At 36.9% G+C, this 19,891-nt stretch overlaps 2 protein-coding genes across 2 annotated transcripts in view; both read right to left on the bottom strand.

The window, feature by feature from the left end:
- Positions 1-1,024: 1,024 nt before the first annotated feature.
- LOC135078352 (cilia- and flagella-associated protein 61) lies at positions 1,025-4,084 on the bottom strand. Its single transcript, XM_063972950.1, has 5 exons — positions 4,077-4,084; positions 3,018-3,175; positions 2,138-2,279; positions 1,791-1,926; positions 1,025-1,189 (listed from the first exon to the last, which is right to left on the bottom strand). Exons 1-5 carry the CDS (start codon positions 4,082-4,084, stop codon positions 1,025-1,027), a joined length of 609 nt encoding a protein of 202 aa, XP_063829020.1.
- Positions 4,085-5,037: 953 nt separating this feature from the next.
- LOC135078202 (protein regulator of cytokinesis 1-like) overlaps positions 5,038-19,891 on the bottom strand; it is a 28,184-nt gene continuing 13,330 nt past the window's right edge. The window contains exons 10-14 of the mRNA XM_063972788.1: positions 15,113-15,249; positions 11,000-11,104; positions 9,104-9,239; positions 7,107-7,235; positions 5,038-6,644 (exon numbers count right to left, since the gene is read on the bottom strand). Of these exons, the coding sequence (XP_063828858.1) occupies positions 6,216-6,644; positions 7,107-7,235; positions 9,104-9,239; positions 11,000-11,104; positions 15,113-15,249 (936 nt within the window). The 3' untranslated portion in view covers positions 5,038-6,215. The remainder of the gene's footprint in view (positions 6,645-7,106; positions 7,236-9,103; positions 9,240-10,999; positions 11,105-15,112; positions 15,250-19,891) is intronic.

Raw genomic sequence — 19,891 nt, 5'->3', positions numbered from 1 at the left:
ATGAGTTAAAAGCACATTCATATATCGGTAACCATTCTGCTTCTATCTCAAGGTAAAGTATTTTTGATAATGGCTGCCACGTGTAAGGCCCAGAACAGACGGTGAAACGCAACTGCAACGAAACTGCAACTGCTAGTTAATTTTGAGTTAAAAGTTTCAAACTGGTTTCAAACTGGTCGCGTCATGTGTGGTCTCTCAACGGACGCTATTGCAGAAACTTAGATGCAACTCAAAGTAACTAGCAGTTGCAGTTTCGTTGCAGTTGCGTTTCACCGTCTGTTCTGGGCCTAAGGTGCTAGCCAAAGCACAAGAAATCGGAACAAAAGCAGTTCGTTCGTTCGTTCGTTTCAGCCAAATGACGTCCACTGCTGGACAAAGGCCTCCCCCAAGGTTTTCCACAATGAACGGTCCTGCGCTGCCCGCATCCAGGCTCTTCCCGCGACCTTTACCAGATCGTCGGTCCACCTAGTAGGAGGCCTGCCCACGCTACGTTTTCCAGCCCGTGGTCGCCACTCGAGAACTTTCCTGCCCCAACGGCCATCGTCTCTACGAGCTATGTGCCCCGCCCACTGCCACTTGATTTTAGCAATTCTGCGAGCTATGTCGGTTACTTTGGTTCTCCTACGGATCTCCTCATTTCTGATTCGATCACGCAGGGAAACTCCGAGCATAGCCCGCTCCATCGCCCTTTGGGTGACCTTGAGCCTTCTTATGAGGCCCATAGTAAGCGACCACGTTTCGGATCCATATGTCAACACTGGCAACACACACTGCTCGAAGACTTTCGTCTTGAGACACTGCGGTATTTCGGACATGAGTATATGGCGAAGCTTCCCGAACGCTGCCCATCCGAGTTGGATTCGACGATTGACCTCTTTCTCGAAGTTGGACCTACCTAACTGGACTGTTTGTCCCAGGTATACATAATTGTCGACAACTTCGAGTGTAGAGTCTCCAACCTTCAGAGGAGTGGGTGCAACACGGACATTAGACAGCAGTTAATTCACCATTTTTTTAAGATACCTTACCCAAAAGTCTTCAGCAAAGGATTGGCTCGCTTACACTCCTCCTTCTCCAAAGGCGTGGCTCTCTTCAGCCCGTACAAAGGACCAAGGTCATAAGTGGCGTCTAGTTTCTCGTAGTTTATGTCCGAGTTTAGACACATCACTCCTACAGCACGATCTTGATGCTGCAATTCACTCAACTACGTAAATGTGCCTAAATTGTTATCTGTCACTGAATAAAATAATTCATTTTATTTTTTCATTTTCAAATAGTTTATTTTAAAAATATCTTTGGGTATAGTGAACTAATAAGTACAACTCGATCGAGCTAACTACGCACCTAAAGTACGGCCAACGAGAAGCGATACAAAAGGTCGATTCGACTTTCGAATTGAAAATCTATTCTGTCTCTTCTCATCTTGTGTATTTGTCGTAATTTCTCGTTTTCCGCCAAAATATGTCAAAGTTAAACCCTTAGGCTGGGTTGCACCATCTTACTTTAACTTTGACAAACGTCAAAAATCTGTCAAATTCCATACAAAAAGCACCGGTTATCGTCATAGTTACCGTTAAAGATAGGTGGTGCAACCCACCCCTACTATTCCAAATGACAATGACATTGGGTTTGTTTACATTTGGTATCGCTTCTCGTTGGCCGTACTTTAGCTGGAATGCGACTCTCCCTCGCACTCAACCGCGCTCCGCCTTTCACCTCGATCGGATTGTATATTCGCATACGATTATGGCGTCTGTAACTCGGCGAATTGGTACCTTATTAGTACTTACATCGGCAACAATAATCTTCCTATTGCTTTCAGGGTGTCTCCCAATTAGTTTACTCACGTAGTAGTGTCCATAAAGATCTTTCAAACGCGGACATTTCTTATCCAGAATTTCAACGATATCATCATTGTCTTCTTCACTACAAAATCAAAGATTTGTTGCTCCGTTTTTTTTAATCCTCGAAACTTCATACTATGTTGAATTTCAATCTTCAAACCAACCACAGGACAAAAGTCTATGATACACTATGGACCTTAGTTTCTCCAAAAAATGCGTAACCATTTATTACAAAGACCATGAATTTTTATTTTTTACATAAAGAAAATTTAATATTGAAGCACAGTACTTACACAGCTCGTCTCATTTTGAGTTTAGGACAAAACTCAAGTCGTGTAAACGTGTACAGATAGTGGCAGCTGTCGATGTCGTCGATTCGCTTTGCGCAATACTTGTACACATTCCTTCTTTTAAGACCTGCGCAGTGTAGAACATCTGGAAAACAAAGACGACCTTGTTATAGCTAGCTGTTATAGTAAATGTTTATTGAAATAATACTGATAGGTGAGTAGCTAACCAACATCTCTACGCATTGATGGAAACATCCTGTCCCTATGGCGCCCCAAAGATGGCAAAAATGACAGGAAGAATAAATGCTTGTTTCTGCTTCATACTTTTGTTGACGGAAATAGCCGTCAGAGGGCGCAGAGCCTATGTGCAAGACCGCATCTTTCGTCTTTGTTCTGTCCCGCTTTGATGTTATGTGCACTTCCAATAGAGCTGCGCTGAGTGAAGCTAAGTAAATTAAGTGATTCTATGATGCTCGACAGACGCATCTCTGGCAACGCTACTACAGCTTAGCACATCCTTGGACTTAGCCACTAGCGAATGTCTTACTCTACAGAGGCTCTATCTGCCGGCCTAGGATGCGCGCCGTGATAAAATCATATCGATGATTTTAGACGACAAATGTATGGGCTTATCGCGTAAAATGGCGTGATAAATGCTTATCGCGGCGCACATCATAGGCCTACTGGTGTGGACAAAATACGATAGCCCTTTCTCACATAAAAATATTGTAATAAATATTGTACCTACTCAACACTGTATTATTGTTATATGTAAAGTTATATGTCGTTGGTGTATCTTTTTCAATAAATAAATAAATAAATAAACTAAAATGTACTGACTACAATGATGATGGATATCCACGGTTTAAAAACATTGTTCTACCTTCAGGACACTGCGGCGGCACCAGCAACACGACCTGGTGCAAGTACGCGTCATGCTCAAACACCGACACCAGCGCTTCATCGAGAAAGAAGTCGTCTACTGCCTCCGCACAGCACATGAAGTGGATGAAAAGGGTGTTACGGGAGAGGAAGTACTTCCTGGAATCACAGAAAAATTGGGTATGTAAAGGCTTGTAAAACTGCGATGCGACATCACATCGTAAAAATACGAACTAAGTATAGCAATGAAATTCGTGTCCTAGCTATTTTTTGCGTAGCGAATTCACATCGCGCCGATTCGCAGTTGTGTACAAGCCCTAAATCATCATCATCAGCAGGTGACAATTTAGTCTCCACTGCAGGAAAAGGTAGCAGTGTGGTCCAGGCAGTCAAATACGTAGGTTATACCTGCCTCTATTATGTAAAAAGAATCCATAAATATACCTGCCTGGATTATTAAATAAGGCTGTCGTGAATGTCAAGTTGTAAAAATCATATCAGCTACTTTGCTCGTTATTTTTCTACAGGACTTTATTTGCTGCTAAATAATAACACAACATCAACATCCGTTAAGCTAGCACCCATAACACAAGCTAAATTGCCTACTTTGGGGCTAGCTGGCGCTGTGTGAATTTATCAAAAGATTATTATTATTGAATAATTAACACAGACAAATCGATTTACACGGTATACCGCCATCTTAACATTGACTAACTATACAAAACTACTACTATAAAGATCTACAAATGGAATGTTGCCCTTATCTCAAATGGAATAAGAATGATTTTAGTAAACTTCATGAGCAGGGCACATAGTACGCAGAACTGACGGCCGATGGGGCAACAAGGTTCTGGAGTGGAGGCCGCGTACCGGAAAACGCAGCGTGGGACGTCCACCCACAAGGTGGACCGACGACATCGTAAAGGTAGCGGGAAAGCGTTGGTCGCAGGCCGCTACCAACCGGGTAACATGGAAAGCATTGGGGGAGGCCTATGTTCAGCAGTGGACGTCCTACGGGCTACGGCTGAGATGATGATGATGATGATGTGCAACTACTCACTGGAACATATTTCGCAGCCAGATCTCCCAATCACCGGGGTCGACGCCAGCCACGTTGGGATAGTCGCTGAGCGCCATGAACCCCATCACGTCCTTGTTTTCGTCTATCAAACATATCGACAGGGCTGACAGTTCACTGGAATTAAGTAAAATTAGATTACCACTTCTATAGTCTGGTCGCCGAGCACCTAGAATTTCGTCCATTGACCCCAAGCTACCGATCCTTATCGCTCGCACTCATATTTCTGTCGCGACTGTGCCTCGGGCGGCAGCAGTGAGTGCGAGCGCAACATCAATATAATTACGCGCGAGCGATAAGGATGGGTAGCTTGGGGTCAATGGGCGAAATTCTACATGCTCGGTGACCAGACTATAAATGGCTGCAACCAATAAGCTTTCGAAATAACACTATGGTACAGAGACGGCTAACGAGTAAAAACGTCTCCATAGACAAATTACAAAGATTTGATTCGACGGAGCATATGGCATTCTCTTCCCAGTCAAATGGCCCAAGTAGACTAGCTTAGTAGTGGAATATAGCCATTATAATTACAATTCTAGCGCACAACTGACTTTAATGTCTCAGATATGGGAGCAGTACGGAAGGAGCGACTATATGACGTGACTGACAGAAGTTTCACTGACGTTTGACGTCACAAAAGCACCCAGTCATGTGCTACACCTGTAGATTTACGTACATTAGTTCTCCAATGTCGACGGGCCCGAACAAATGCTCAGTAATATCGTTTACAAACGATTGTATGTCAACTTTGTCTCCATCCACCGCTCGCCTGAACCTTCTCCCATTCGGCCCTACTTCAAAATCGAAAAATATCGACATTTTAATGTATTTCACAGATCTTTTATGAAATTATTAATAAAGAAACACTGTTATTTAACACTGCTGATAAATGACAAAAACTAAAATCTATATGGTCGTGGGACAAATAAAAAACTTCTTAGTTTAAACTATGCAAATATATTACAACCATAATTTACATTTAAAATTAAAACTAAATTAAAAATGACGCAATAAATTGTAATCCGTACATCGGCCGTAATAAAATATAGATTATAATGCAATTATGGTGTTGAAGCCGAGTGTACTTCAGAAACAATCGTCGAATTAGATTATATTATTCAAAATACTGATTACAATTAAGTACATTGTATCATTTTGTCATTTGTGATCGAATAATTTGAGCTGCCTGGAATTTTGTGTTTAAATTTTGTTACTTTTGACACTTTCACGATCAACGTGACCTTAACGGTTACTCAAACTTTAATGATGTCAATTTCTGATCTGATCTAGGATTGTGATGGACAAGTTCATGGACAATCGTTCATTTCTTTCAAGTTTATTAACTGAAGTAATTCAACACATCCACAGTTTATGGATATAAGAAGCGTATCATCTGTGCTAATGTCAACCTAGCTTCTAACTCTATTAAATGATAAGATTAATGTTTAAAATATTTCCAGATTTTACACATCTAGATTAGGGTGTATTTAGTGTAGTATTTTATCACAATATCAAACAAACGGTGTTAGTAAGACAAAACTAATCTAAAACAAAATTCTGAAAAATAAAAACTCGTAACTTACTAAACTAATCAAAACTAAATACTCATAACGCAAACTATAAACAATTAGACCCTACATAAAAATATCAAGCGTTTATATGAAAGAGATTCACATATACATTCATATGAAAGATTATATTAATGTCATCAATTAAAACCGCCAAACATTTGTACATAAAACATCGTATTTATAATAAAATCGTAAGAAAATATCAATGTCTAATTACAATTAATTGTTAATTCAGTGAAAACTTAATTATTGCCTTAAATATATCACAAACGTTCACACCATCCTGTCGTATCGTTAACATCATCAAATGCCAAATAACTTAGTTCAAGCAATGAGTAGAATATTGATCAAAATATAACTCATCGACCTTTAAAAGAGACTTCCAATAAAAGCTTTTACAAAATTAAATAGGTTTCAATAACTAACAATCGCAGGGACTCTTTTGAAAAGGCCGATACGTTAAACCTGGATAACAGATACACAATTTTGAACCTATTTGCGACCAACAAACAGTCCAAAATACGTGAACGCGAGATCAGTCTTAATCTCAAATAAGCGGCGGTAGATTCTTGGCCCGGACCAAATGAGTATGTGACTTCGACCGGCTGACGTTATTGGGGGTAGTTTTCACTGACATACTTGACACCGTGTTCTGTCGTTGCAGGTTGACTTTGTTCGCACTCAGCGGCGCTCTTGGAGTTGCAAAACCGTCGTTATTTAGCTTCAGAGCTGATCGCGTTAATCTGGTAGGGGTGTATAGAAGGTTGCTTTTAGGGGTTATAGGCACGTTGACGTGTTGGATGTTTTCCTTGCCGACTTTGGGGGTGAGGGGCGTGGGAACTTTTGCAGTTTTTTTGGGGGTGGTGGGCGTTTTTTTCTCGTCGATCGCTGAGAAGACGATGGTGGGGAGGAGCGGCTCGTGGCCTCTAGTATTCGCCATCGAACTACGGCTGATTTGCTTCTCGTTGATGTTGTCCTGTAAGACAAAATACATTACAATATTACTATAGACAGCTGATAATTATTGGTATGATTTTAATGAGATCATGAAGACATCGATAAATTGTTGGCAGTTGCTGTCTTAGTTTTGTATAAAGCCATTTTCAGCTCTCCATAGGAACAAACCAAGAAATCAACGTAGTTCATCAAAGTCTGTTGTCAATAGAACCATGTGTTTATTTGTTGATAAGTAATCAAAACAGATTTTAGTTTTTGTCAAAGTTTTTTTACTGAATAGTAATTAAGTACCTGCTCTTTTTCACCAGCATGACGAGTAAGCGTGGCAGAAAATCTCTAATAGATTTTCAACTTAATTACTTCAAGATGAGGTTTCAAATAAATCTTAAATATTAACACCAAGAAAGTTGGTGTTTAATGTACAGACAGTTGTAAGAGGTGCTATTTCGCAACATAAATAGTCGATATGCTATTGATATACCTTGAAATCTGTGTACGTGGTGAGCAGCGTAGTCTCCATGAGCGGGTCTTTGTGCTTGTGCTCTTCCTCTTGGCTGGAGGCCGTCGCGTTGGTGGAACGACGCGAGGTGCTGCGCCGCTTGCCGTGAGACTGGAGGCGAAACAGATAGATAGATAGATAAAACACTTATTTGCATAACAGAAACACACATTACAAACAGAAAGTACCAAAAGTAGGATAAAATAGTACCCTCAGGACAATATGACATGGTATGGTAAGACAGAAATAAAAGAGAAAAAAAAACATTATGACATACAATATAGGTACACACTTTATACAGAAATGTGTGTCGCAGCAATGCAAAACGGCAACAGCTCAGTATTTTTTTTTTTTATTAACCCTTAAGTAACATCCTTATTTTTGGTTACATATTGAACACCCTGGGGTAAAAAAATTACCCCAAACGGAAATTGATTTTTTTAAAGTATATTGAAAATAAATTTAATTTGTAATTTAAAATGTATTAGCGGGCTCACTAAATTATACGATTGCCTTAAAAAATCGTCTGTCTCGCGTAAAAAAAAAACATTTTAAATCAATCATAACAAAAAACAAAGAATTTTTCATTTGCAACTATAGTCTCTACAATGGTCTTCTAGAAAAATCTTGGAAAGTTATTGTGGGAACCAAAAACTTACACTATTCGGACATCGAACAGCTGCTTTATACAATTTTAAACTCAAAGTTAAATAAAACGTAAATTTTTGGACTTTTATCAAAGCAAAACAAAAAAAACTTATTTTTTATAAAATTATGTGAAATTGTTTTTTATTCTATTTTATTCCTAAATATTATTTTCAATACACATCAAACACACTGAATTAGTACGTAATTATCATTTTGGAGTTATATTTCTGTGTCGAATTTATGAACGCTCTGTTCTGAGGGGATGTCTTCGAAGTTCGAAAAGTATCATGTAAATCAAGCTCTATTTATTTCTCTGCATTCTCGAGATAACGTGCTACTTGATTGGCATATTATAAATTTTTACTCAATTTGTTTAAATATCATAAAACCTATTAATTACATGTTAGGTGATGATAAATTAAAGCATGCGTTACTAACACCCTGGGGTAAATTTCTACCCCACCTACCTGTAAAAGCCAAACGGATGATTTTTTTCACATCCCGCATCTACGAGCTTAAAGCGCACACTCTGCATTGAGAATACACAAAACGACATTGCTCTAGCTTCACTAGAAAAAAAGATGTGCCAATTTTTATACGCCTGGGGTAAAAAATTACCCCACGGTGTTACTTAAGGGTTAATTTACTTAAAAGCAAACCACTGATTTTCAGCTATAGCCTAAGGACGAAAGAACGCGCGTAACACGTCAACGTGACGGTTGGGGTGTGGTGAGTTTAAGTACATAAATATAACTAAATAGATTAAGATATTTATGATAAAGAGGAAAGGAGAAAATACACTGATAAAAAAATATATGCCAGGGTTCAACAAAACAACCACGCATGAAACCACTGGACCAGATCAGAAACCACTACCAAGGCGCAATCAGGTTACAGGTTTTTGCGACTCCAATAATGCAGATTTAAGCAGAGTCTTAAATGCATGCTTTGATTTGGCTGCTCTTATAAACAGAAGTTTTAGTTGAGCAAAAAAGTTTATAATAATCATAGGTTCTTCTCTTGAAGCAAGGATATTGTTAACTAACCAATCACAAACTTGAATCTATTATTGAGAGTAGATTCATAATATTATCGTTACGTTTAAATAATTTATTGTTCTGTTCTAAAAGAAACAAAACGACATAACGTTAAGCCATCGGCGTAATAGAGCCATGTCAAGCGCGTATAGCAGCAACTCATTAATGTGACTTGAGTTTCTTCCGCCATTTCTCAGCACCAACCGATATGTCCCGCCCGAAATGGTGGCAGGCTATTTGGGACGTGTATGAGTGGCCTTAAAAGTAAATAATTTGTATTTAGCAAATACTTACCGTACGCTTATGCTTGAGAATGCTGCCGTTGACTTTGGGTGTTTTCTTGAGTTCTCCTCCGTAGTCCAACTTGCGCTTCGCGTGATCGCCCTTAGTCTCTACGATTGCGCGGGTGGCCAGACGACCGCTAATGCGCCTGTGGAAATATTAGCCTTGTTATTTAGGCTGTAGAGTCTTCATAGAGAATTGGCTCTTTTAGTGACAGATCTTACATAGTCGAAAAATTTAGGTATGTGTAATTTATTTTCTCGGATTTAAAACTACGTCATGTATGTCCTTTTGCCCTAACATCATGGAAATGGTGTAATGTATCACAAAGTTGCGACTTGCGATTGGTTTCAGGTTTGATTCTCAAGTGGGCAATTAAATGTAAAGAAACTGTGTATTTAGTGCCATTATTTCTAGTCTAGCAATTATTATAGATCTGCCTTCAATGCATACGATAACCGTAACTCAATCTCCGGTTATAAATATTAGAAAACAAGTTTTCCTCCCATAATATCGCAGAAATTAATTGAAAAACAAGTCTGTCCTCTAATTCACGATATATGTGAAGCAACTAAATAAATCACAGTGAATTTTGCATACACAAATCATGACTGGACAGAATGAGATTTTCAGGAAACCATATTTTTCCAGTGATTGACAGCTAATAACAGTAAACTACCATGTACCATGCGAAACTAGTCCACTACGCAACACAATTTTTACGAAGTACAAAATGCTATTTGTCTACTACTTGATTACTTCTGACATCGACTTAATTACGTTATGTTAAATAATATTACTAACTACCAAAACTAGTTGTACAGTTGACAGCAAAAATCTGAATTCAATACCATGGAACAAAATTACTGTGTAAGTAATTTTTTTACTTAACTTCAGGAAAAGATGAACAAAGCAAAATGGCCAATTAGAATTACAAAAGCTTTGAAGAGCGAAATTCTTTTCTTAGAAAGCTATTATCATTAGTATTATAGACTCATTAAATTAATTATCATTTACAACCGGGAGTATTATATTGTACCACAAAGGCGACTTAATTACTCTTTATGATGTTTATTTATCTATGAAATTCATCAAGTGTGACCGATTACCGTGGATGGCTCGGCTATTTAGTCAAAAACCGAAAAATAAAAACATAGCACGCAAAGTAATACAAAAAATCAGAATAAACACTGATATCTTACATATTTGTAATAGATGCTATTTTGCTAAATAAAAATGAGTAGTGTAATGTGCTGTCAACTGTACTTCACAAGATACCAGACTCAATCAAATTCTGCTGTGAACTGTACCAATTGTAGACGCCTACATTACGTGAGCGCGATCGACAATATTTCTCATTCCTCGCTTACACAATGCGTACGGCAACCGTTAATTTGCTACTGTCACTAATCAAGCACGACTTGCCTCGCGTCAGTGCCTGTGTTCGCTTCGAGTCACAAACGCGCACTGTTGGGAAGGAATGAAAAATATCATTATGGTGCTATGGCAATAGTGATGAAATAACTGGATACAGAAACACAGAATAAATGTAGATGAAATAGTAACTTTTGTCATTGATTAATAAATCGGATAAATCGTATAGATGACCTAAACTGAACTGTCCCACCAAACTCATTGACAAGGGGAGCGATCTCCTCAATTCTAATAATCATTGCTCTTTGTTGTGGATTAACAAAGCAAATCACTGATTTCAACAATAGATAATGTGACGTTCCAAAGACAAAGTAAAATTCTTGACAGTTTTAATTACGCAATTTAAAAAAATCCCTCAATGTTATTCAGTATTACACATTATTTTGAACTTTATGGTCTTATATTATGGTTTAAAGCACATTTGAACTTGCTCATTCGTTTAATTAATAGTTAAAGGAATTTAATATATCTTACCTCTTGACCGTGGATATGGCAGACCTCTTGAGGGCAGACAGATTGTTGGAGAAGGTGGTGACAGCTTTGGTAGCGCTGCCAGTCATCAGCTGACGCTTGGACGGCCTACGGAGTGAGCATACTGTTTAATGTCAATACAAGTATTGCGCAAAGCTGGGGTAGGAAGGTTATAAGGAAGGTATGCAAAGCTATGTTAATATTTTTAACTAATTATAAATTATTACCAATTTAAAAAGATGTTCATGTCGAACAGTAGCGTAAGATTGTCTATGCAAATACATCCCCATTTCATCTTAATCAAATGCTGTTCACTGTTGGACAAAGGCCAACAAAGATTTCGGTCCTGCGTTGTTTTCACTGCGTGCCTGCATGAACGTTCCGTGGCCAGCGAGTGAGCTTGAAAGATCTCTAATGTAAAATGAGCTCTAAACGCTTGAAATAAAGCCTAAAACTCAACTGTTCTCGGCGATGACGGCGAGTGAGCATAAATGGTGTAATGGAAAATGAACTTTAACAGCTTGAAATAAAGTCTAAACCCACCTGTTCTTCTCGGCGGTGGCGGCGAGCCCAGCGGCGGTGCGGTTGCGCTTGCCGAGCGGCGACGTGGCAGCGAGCGTAGCATGAGAAATCTGTTATGTAAAATGAGCTCTAACCGCTTGAAATAAAGTAAAACCCACCTGTTCTCGGCGGTTACAGCGAGTGAGCCTAAAATGAACTTTAACCCTTTGAAATAAAGTCCATCTGTTCTTCTCAGCAGTGGCGGTGAGCCCCGCGGCGGCGACGTGGCCAGCGAGTGAGCATAAATGGTGTCTTATGGAAAATCAGCGTTAACCCTTTGAAATAAAGTCTAAACCTACCTCTCCACGGGCGGTGCCAGCGAGCGAACATGAAAAGTATCTCATGGAAAATCAACTTTAAGCCGTTAGAAATAAAGTCTAAACCCACCTGTTCTTCTCGGCGGTGGCGGCGAGCCCGGCGGCGCACGGTGGGCTGATATTAGAGCTTCATAGACTTAGCGTCGCTCAAAAATCAAGTGCCTAATTTTGAAAAAATAAATATGCCAATGTGTTCCTTTACCAAAAAGGAATATTTTATGTTATGTAACGTTTCTTGATAAAGTTATTATTTAATAAGTTATTGACAATTTCCTTTTTTTTTGTATGGAGCTCAACATTTATTTTTATTTTATTCGTTATTCTCAAACTTTCTTAAGAAATTGACTTTTGTATTATGTAATGCAACATATAAGCTATGTTATCACCAAGTGTCGCATTTCGGAAATCTTCGGAACATTGTCATTTTGGACTTTAAAATAAAAAAAAATAAAAACTTTAAATAACTGCCAAATTTTGTAAAAATAACTACGCCAATGTGTTCCTTTGCCAAAAAGAAATATTTTATGTTATGTTACTTTTCTTGATAAAGTTATTATTTAATAAGTTATTGACAATAATTACTTTTTTTTTGTATGGAGCTCAACATTTATTTTTATTTTATTCGTTATTCTTAAGCTTTCTTAAGAAATTGCTTTTTGTATTATGTAATGCATCATATAAGCTATATTATCACCAAGGGACGAATCCCGGAAACCCTCGGAACATTGTCATTTTCGACTTTAAAATAAAAAAAAAACGAAAAAGAAAACTGCAATGTTATGTACTTTCTTCCGTACTACCCTAACGAGGTGAAAAACTAAGCGCGTTTTTTATAGTGGTGTTCCCAGGAGGCCTAATCCACATCATTACTAAGGTTACTATAATACCTATAATATTTGTTTTATGGAAATTAAGCCAGTTTGAAGTTAAGTTTATTGGTTAGACTCAAGAGCCACTTTCTGAATCTACAAAAGTAAATATTTCTTTCTCAGTATCAGCCTAGACATCAAATTGATCATTTGTAGTGGACTTTTTCGTGGTGTTAAAAACCTTTCTTGATGGCAATTACGTCTAAATTATTAATTTCTTTTGATATGGCTTTACAAATATCACATCGCTGTTTGTGCAGAGCTGCCATTTATCAACGATATTATTTTTCTATCTATCAAGTGAGAATCAGTTATTACGAGATTGTTTTGCTTCCAGAATTACGATCTATTAAATTTTCAATTTCCGCATCCATTAAGTTTTATCTGGAGACATCAAACCGAACGTTCATAATTGGGCACTTACAAGTTGCCCTAAAACGCTAGAATCATCATTTTTGCAAATTTTGTTTCGCAGACCAAACTATACTACGTACATGGAGCTCTATATACGTATATCCCTGCAAGCATACAAAATTATTGCTCACGGAAAATATATTTACTTCCAATCAGAAAGTACTACACCATGCTCGAATTTTGCAGGAGAGCAACTAATGAAGATATTTTACACAATTTATTTTTAAAATCTGATTCTCAGATATAGATAATAATATAAACTTCATAGAAAACACAAAGTTTTATCAACAGCAGCAAAAAGTTAATTAATAAATGATCAATTTGATAATGAGGCTGATACCGATACTGAAAGAAAGCTTTACTTTGGTAGATATTAGCCTATTTCACGGTTCAGAAACTGACTCTGAATAACCAATAAACTTAACTTCACACTGGCTTAATTTCCATAAAACAATTTTAATAATCTTACAAGTGGATTAGGCCTCCTGGGAACACCACTATAAAAAACGTGCTTAGTTCTTCACCTCGTTAGGGTAGTACGGAAGAAAGTACATAACATTGCACTTATTTTTTTTCGTTTTTTTTTATTTTAAAGTCGAAAATGACAATGTTCCGAGGGTTTCCGGGATTCGTCCCTTGGTGATAATATAGCTTTTATGATGCATTACATAATAAAAAAAGCAATTTCTTAAAAAAGTTTAAGAATAACGAATAAAATAAAAGTAAATGTTGAGCTCCATACAAAAAAAAGGAAATTGTCAATAACTTATTAAATAATAACTTTATCAAGAAAAGTTACATAACATAAAATATTTCTTTTTGGCAAAGGAACACATTGGCGTAGTTATTTTTACAAAATTTGGCAGTTATTAAATTTTTTTATTTTTTTTATTTTAAAGTCCAAAATGACAATGTTCCGAAGATTTCCGAAATGCGACACTTTGTGATAACATAGCTTATATGTTGCATTACATAATACAAAAGTCAATTTCTTAAGAAAGCTTAAGAATAACGAATAAAATAAAAATAAATATTGAGCTCCATACAAAAAAAAAAGGAAATTGTCAATAACTTATTAAATAATAACTTTATCAAGAAACGTTACATAACATAAAATATTTCTTTTTGGCAAAGGAACACATTGGCGTAGTTATTTTTATAAAATTTGGCAGTTATTTAAATTTTTTATTTTTTTTTATTTTAAAGTCCAAAATGACAATGTTCCGAAGATTTCCGAAATGCGACACTTGGTGATAACATAGCTTATATGTTGCATTACATAATACAAAAGTCAATTTCTTAAGAAAGTTTGAGAATAACGAATAAAATAAAAATAAATGTTGAGCTCCATACAAAAAAAAAGGAAATTGTCAATAACTTATTAAATAATAACTTTATCAAGAAACGTTACATAACATAAAATATTCCTTTTTGGTAAAGGAACACATTGGCATATTTATTTTTTCAAAATTAGGCACTTGATTTTTGAGCGACGCTAAGTCTATGAAGCTCTAATATCAGCCCACCGTGCGGCGGTGCGGTTGCGCTTGCCGAGCGGCGACGTGGCCAACGAGTGAGCTTGAAAGATCTCTAATGTAAAATGAGCTCTAACCGCTTGAAATAAAGACTATATCTAAACCCACCTTCTTCTTCTCAGCGGTGACGGTGAGTGAGCATAAAATGAACTTTTATCATCATTTCAGCCACAGGACGACCACTGCTGAACATAGGCCACCCCCATGATTTCCACAATGGCCGGTTGGTAGCGGCCTGTATCCAGTGCCTTCCCGCTGCCTTTATGAGGTCGTCGGTCCACCTTGCGCATGGAGGTCCTACGCTGCGCTTTCCGGTACGTGGCCTCCACTCCAGAACCTTGCTGCCCCATCAGCCGTCAGTTCTGCGTACTATAACCCTAAAATGAACTTTAACCGCTTGAAATAAAGTCTAAAACCCACCTGTTCTTCTCAGCAGTGGCGGCGAGCCCAGCGGCGGTGCGGTTGCGCTTGCCGAGCGGCGACGTGGCCAGCGAGCGTAGAAGGGGCGTCGTCGGCGTCAGCGCCTGCTTGCGAGCCGACAGCTTGTTGTGGCGCTCCTGTGGGCGATTATGGCACTTATTGTAGTAGTAATAAGGGTGATTTTGCATCTAAATTAAACGTAAAGTCGGCGTCAGCGCCTGCTTGCAAGCCGACAACTTGTTGTGGCGCTTCTGTGGACGATTATGGCACCTATTGTAGTGGTAATAAGGGTGATTTTGCATCTAAATTAAACGTAAAGTCGGCGTCAGCGCCTACTTGCGAGCGGATAGCTTGTTGTGGCGCTCCTGTGGGCGATTATGGCACTTATTGTAGTGGTAATAAGGGTGATTTTGCATCTAAATTAAATGTAATGTAAGTCGGCGTCAGCGCCTTGCGCGCGGACAGCTTGTTGTGGCGCTCCTGTGGGCGATTACGGCACTTATTGAAGTGGTAATAAAGGTGATTTTGATAAGATAAGATAAGATAAGATAATTTATTTATTTGCTTAAAACATGGTATACATAATTAAATATCGGTGTTACATGTTGAAATGTGCTCATGTTCTGCTTCATCAAAGAATGCATGCAAATATTTTATATACAGTAGTTGGAATCTAATTAATTAATACAATAAGTTCATAATAATGTCTCAGTTACAATAATGTCAGAATTCAATTTAAGTCAATTCATTTCAATTTACAATAATGTCAACAAAAATATTAATTATCAGCTTAGCACGAATGTTATGTCGCAAAGAAATCCTTCATGTCATAGAAGCTATGTTGGTTTAGCCATTTATATAGTCTATTCTTAAACAAATTAATAGTGAGCAGTTTAAATTCATTTGGAATTTTATTATAGATTCGAACACACATACAAATACAGCTTTTCCCATACTTTGTTGATTTTGGTATATCACTTAATATCAGTCTATGGGGATATCTAAGATGAAAATTACCCGCTTTTTGAAAGAGCTCCGGATTTTTGTGTACGAAAATTGCTACTTCATAAATATACAGACATGGGAATGGCAGTAGTCCGAGGCTTTTAAATAGTGGCCTGCAGGACTCGCGAGGAGAAATTCCACATATGGCTCTGATACACCTTTTTTGTGCTATAAATACCATATTTTTGTTTGTACTGTTACCCCATAGAATAACTCCGTATCGAAGGATGGATTCAATGTAGGCATGGTAGGACATAATGGCGGTTCTTCTAGAAGTAACGTTTTTCACTTGTCTAAGGGCATATACAAACCTATTGACTCGAACACAGACGCTAACTATATGCTTTTTCCAGTCTAGATTTTCGTCAATTGATACACCTAAGAATTTGAGGTCTGTTACTTCGTTTATCTTTTTTATGTTTATGTTTGGATCGAATCTCTTTTGTTTATGCTTGTTAAATTGTATGAATTTTGATTTATTAATATTAATTTTAAGATTATTTGCATGTAGCCATTTAGTTATATTGTCAATCGTATTATTAATGTCATTTTCATGATAATTTACTTTATTTTTGTCATCAGATGTCACTATTATCGAAATATCGTCAGCGAATAATGTACATTTGTGTCTTGTCACTTGCGTTATGTCATTTATGTACAGTAGAAACAAAATTGGTCCCAGCACGCTCCCTTGGGGAACGCCACAGATTTTATATTTGAAATCTGATGAGATTGTTTTTGTCTCCTTTCCTATTATTTTATCAATTGTGACACATTGTTGCCGACTATCCAAATAGGATGAGATCCAATGCAGTGTCTGGCCTCTTATTCCCATCTTTTCTAATTTTTGTAGCAGTAGTTTGTGATCAACGAAGTCAAACGCCTTTGACAAGTCAAAGAACAATCCAGTAGTCAAATGGTTGCTATTAAGGCTAGTCAGAACCGTGCTTACTAGATTGAACATAGCCAACGTTGTGGACTTGTCCTTCTGAAAACCAAATTGCTCTTTCTTTATGATTTTGTTTTTGGTACAGAAGTTGCTAAGTCTTTTAAGCATGCACTTCTCAAAAACCTTCGACAAAATAGGTATAAGAGTAATAGGTCGATAGTTGAGAGCATTATCACGGTCACCTTTTTTGAACAGAGGCTTAACTATTGACATTTTTAATTTATTAGGGAATGTGCCTGATGAAAATGATAAATTGATCAGGTATGATAGAATACCAACTACTTCATTCACACAAACCTTTAGTATTTTAGTATTAATACCATCGTAGCCTTCTGAATTTGTGTTATTCAAAGTCATAATTTCTTTTTTCACTTCCTCGTCAGTAATAGGTATTAAAAACATTGAATTTGAGACCGTCATTATTTCAAAGTCATATTTAGAATTCAATGTCATATCGTCAGTCAAATCTATAAAATATTTGTTGAAAGTATTAGCTATTTCAGTAGGATCAGTTATTGTTATATTATTATTTTTTAATGATGTTATGTTATTGTCTATTTTTAGCTTCGGTAAATTATTTTTTATTACGGACCAGGTAGCTTTGCATTTATTATTACTTTTATTAATGAATTTAATATTTGAGTTTATTTGTGCCGTGCGTATAGCTTTTTTTAATAGTTTAGAGTATGTTAGATATTTTGACTTACAACTTGTAGTTTTGTTTTTATAATAACAGTGTCTAAGAAATCTTTTTGTTTTGCAGCATATTTTTAGACCCTTGGTTATCCAGTTTTGTTTATTTGAGATCAAATTATTAATTTTAATTCTTATTATAGGGAAACATAACTTGTAAAATAAGCATATAATTTCATGAAATATCTCAAAAGCAGAATTTAAATCACTTTCACCATATACATCCGACCACGACATATTGCTCAAGCATTCTTTAAACTTATTTGTGTTCTCGAGGCAGTAGTCTCTTCTGTATATGAAATGCGATTTTGGTTGGGTGTTTATTTTGCCTACTGGAAAGCAAAGCATTTGAGCTGTGTCGTGGTCTGAAAGGAAGAGAGGTAGTACAGTGGCTGATGCATTTTTTATGTTGCTTAGAATGTGATCTATGCAGGACTCTTTACGAGTGGGAACGTCAATATGAATTTTAAGATTATAGGCATTGCATATATCTTTTAGGTATTCGGTAATTTTTCCTGCTTTAAGGGTGTTGATGTTAAGATCACCTGCTATAACTAAGTTTGTGTTTTTTTTATAGCGTTTAGATATTTCATGAAGAGTTTGATCGAGTTTGTTTAAAAAACAATTGGGGTCTGATGTAGGTGTTCTGTAGACACAAAGAACTAACAATTTATGGAACGGGATTTCTATACCACATGCTTCAAAGCTTTTTTCTGAAGTATACTTTTTTATACATGTCAGGTCTTTATAGATAATATCCCGTTTAGCAAGGATACAGGTTCCACCTTGTTGTTTCTCTCTACAGAATGCAGTTGCCAATTCATAACCACCAACTTTTACATATGCAGCATTGTCTGTTTGTAAAAACGTTTCGGAGAGACATATAAGGTCAGGGTTAGTACCAGATTCGCGTAGTTCTTCTAGTGTTAACTCCAAGATATCCTGTTTTGACCTAATACTAGCTATATTTTGGTGTAGAATGGTGAACGTCTGAGAGGAATCACGATTTTGGTTCACGAAAAAAATCATTGTTTTTCTTAACTATAGGAAAATAGTCCCTAATAGTTTTTTTGCTTTTTTCTAGCGGTAATTTAGCATCAGGAGTATCAGAGTTTACGCGAGGAGCTAGGGGAAAGTAGTAAGGGATTGTGCCCTTAGCGATACTTTTTGTTTTCTTAAAATTTCCCGATTTTTGATTTCCCACTATTAATTTCCTTAAGTTCCTGATATCTAAGTATTTTTTAGCATAATCAATACAGTCAACTATAAAATTGATTTACACATTTCTGGCAAACCATTTAAACAGGTAACAAAATGGCATTTTTTGTGCCTTTCACAGAGTTTTTTAATATTATTATTAATGTCACTAGCATTCAAATATCTACTTTTAAAAACATTTAAAACAATGATGTCGCATCCGTTAAATTTAATAAGTAAATTGCGTAATTGTGATAATAGTATTTTCATGTCATAATCGTTTTCTCCTAAACACACAATCAGTTTGTCATTTGGCTGTAAATTAATATCAAAGCAGTCCCTAAGGATATCTGTAGCAGGTGCGTGAGGCTTTGTATTACTAGTGATTCGATATCTCACATAGTTTGTTTGTTCTCTCGATTTAATCAGGGCTGAAGCTAAACCAACGCACTGTTGGGATCCATAAATCAGTATGTTGTTTCTGCAGTAGTCCTTTTCCGTTTGCGTAGGTGAAGATGTAGGCAAAGGGATATTTGGTTGTTGGTAAAGCTCATTTTTTTCCTCAGACTTTACTAACAAGATACGGATTTGTTCTGTAAGATTATTTATTTCGGTCTCGGCAGCTAGTAATTGTTTTTCTAGTGATGTTATTTGTTGTCGCAGGATTAAGATGTTGTCGGAGTCCTTTTTGCGAGTGCTGGACTTGGCAGGAGTATTCCGTATAATACTATTTTCCTCTAATGGAGATAGACATAGCTTTTTAAGCGTATTATTTTCATTTGTCAACATTGTATTTCGAGAGCGCAAGTTGTTATTTTCTAGAATATAGCTCTCCAGTTCATTCTGCTGGCTAGTGAGTTGTAACTGGAGATAACAAATCTGCTCTTTCATTTCAGCTATAGTTGTAGCCTGTGATACTGTGTTCGTTACCGTAT

This window comes from Ostrinia nubilalis, chromosome 14 (genome assembly GCF_963855985.1).
Source record: "Ostrinia nubilalis chromosome 14, ilOstNubi1.1, whole genome shotgun sequence".
In the NCBI taxonomy this organism is placed as follows: domain Eukaryota; kingdom Metazoa; phylum Arthropoda; class Insecta; order Lepidoptera; family Crambidae; genus Ostrinia; species Ostrinia nubilalis.
The sequence above is the reverse complement of the archived record's forward strand: the minus strand, read 5'-3'. Positions and strand labels throughout refer to the sequence as shown.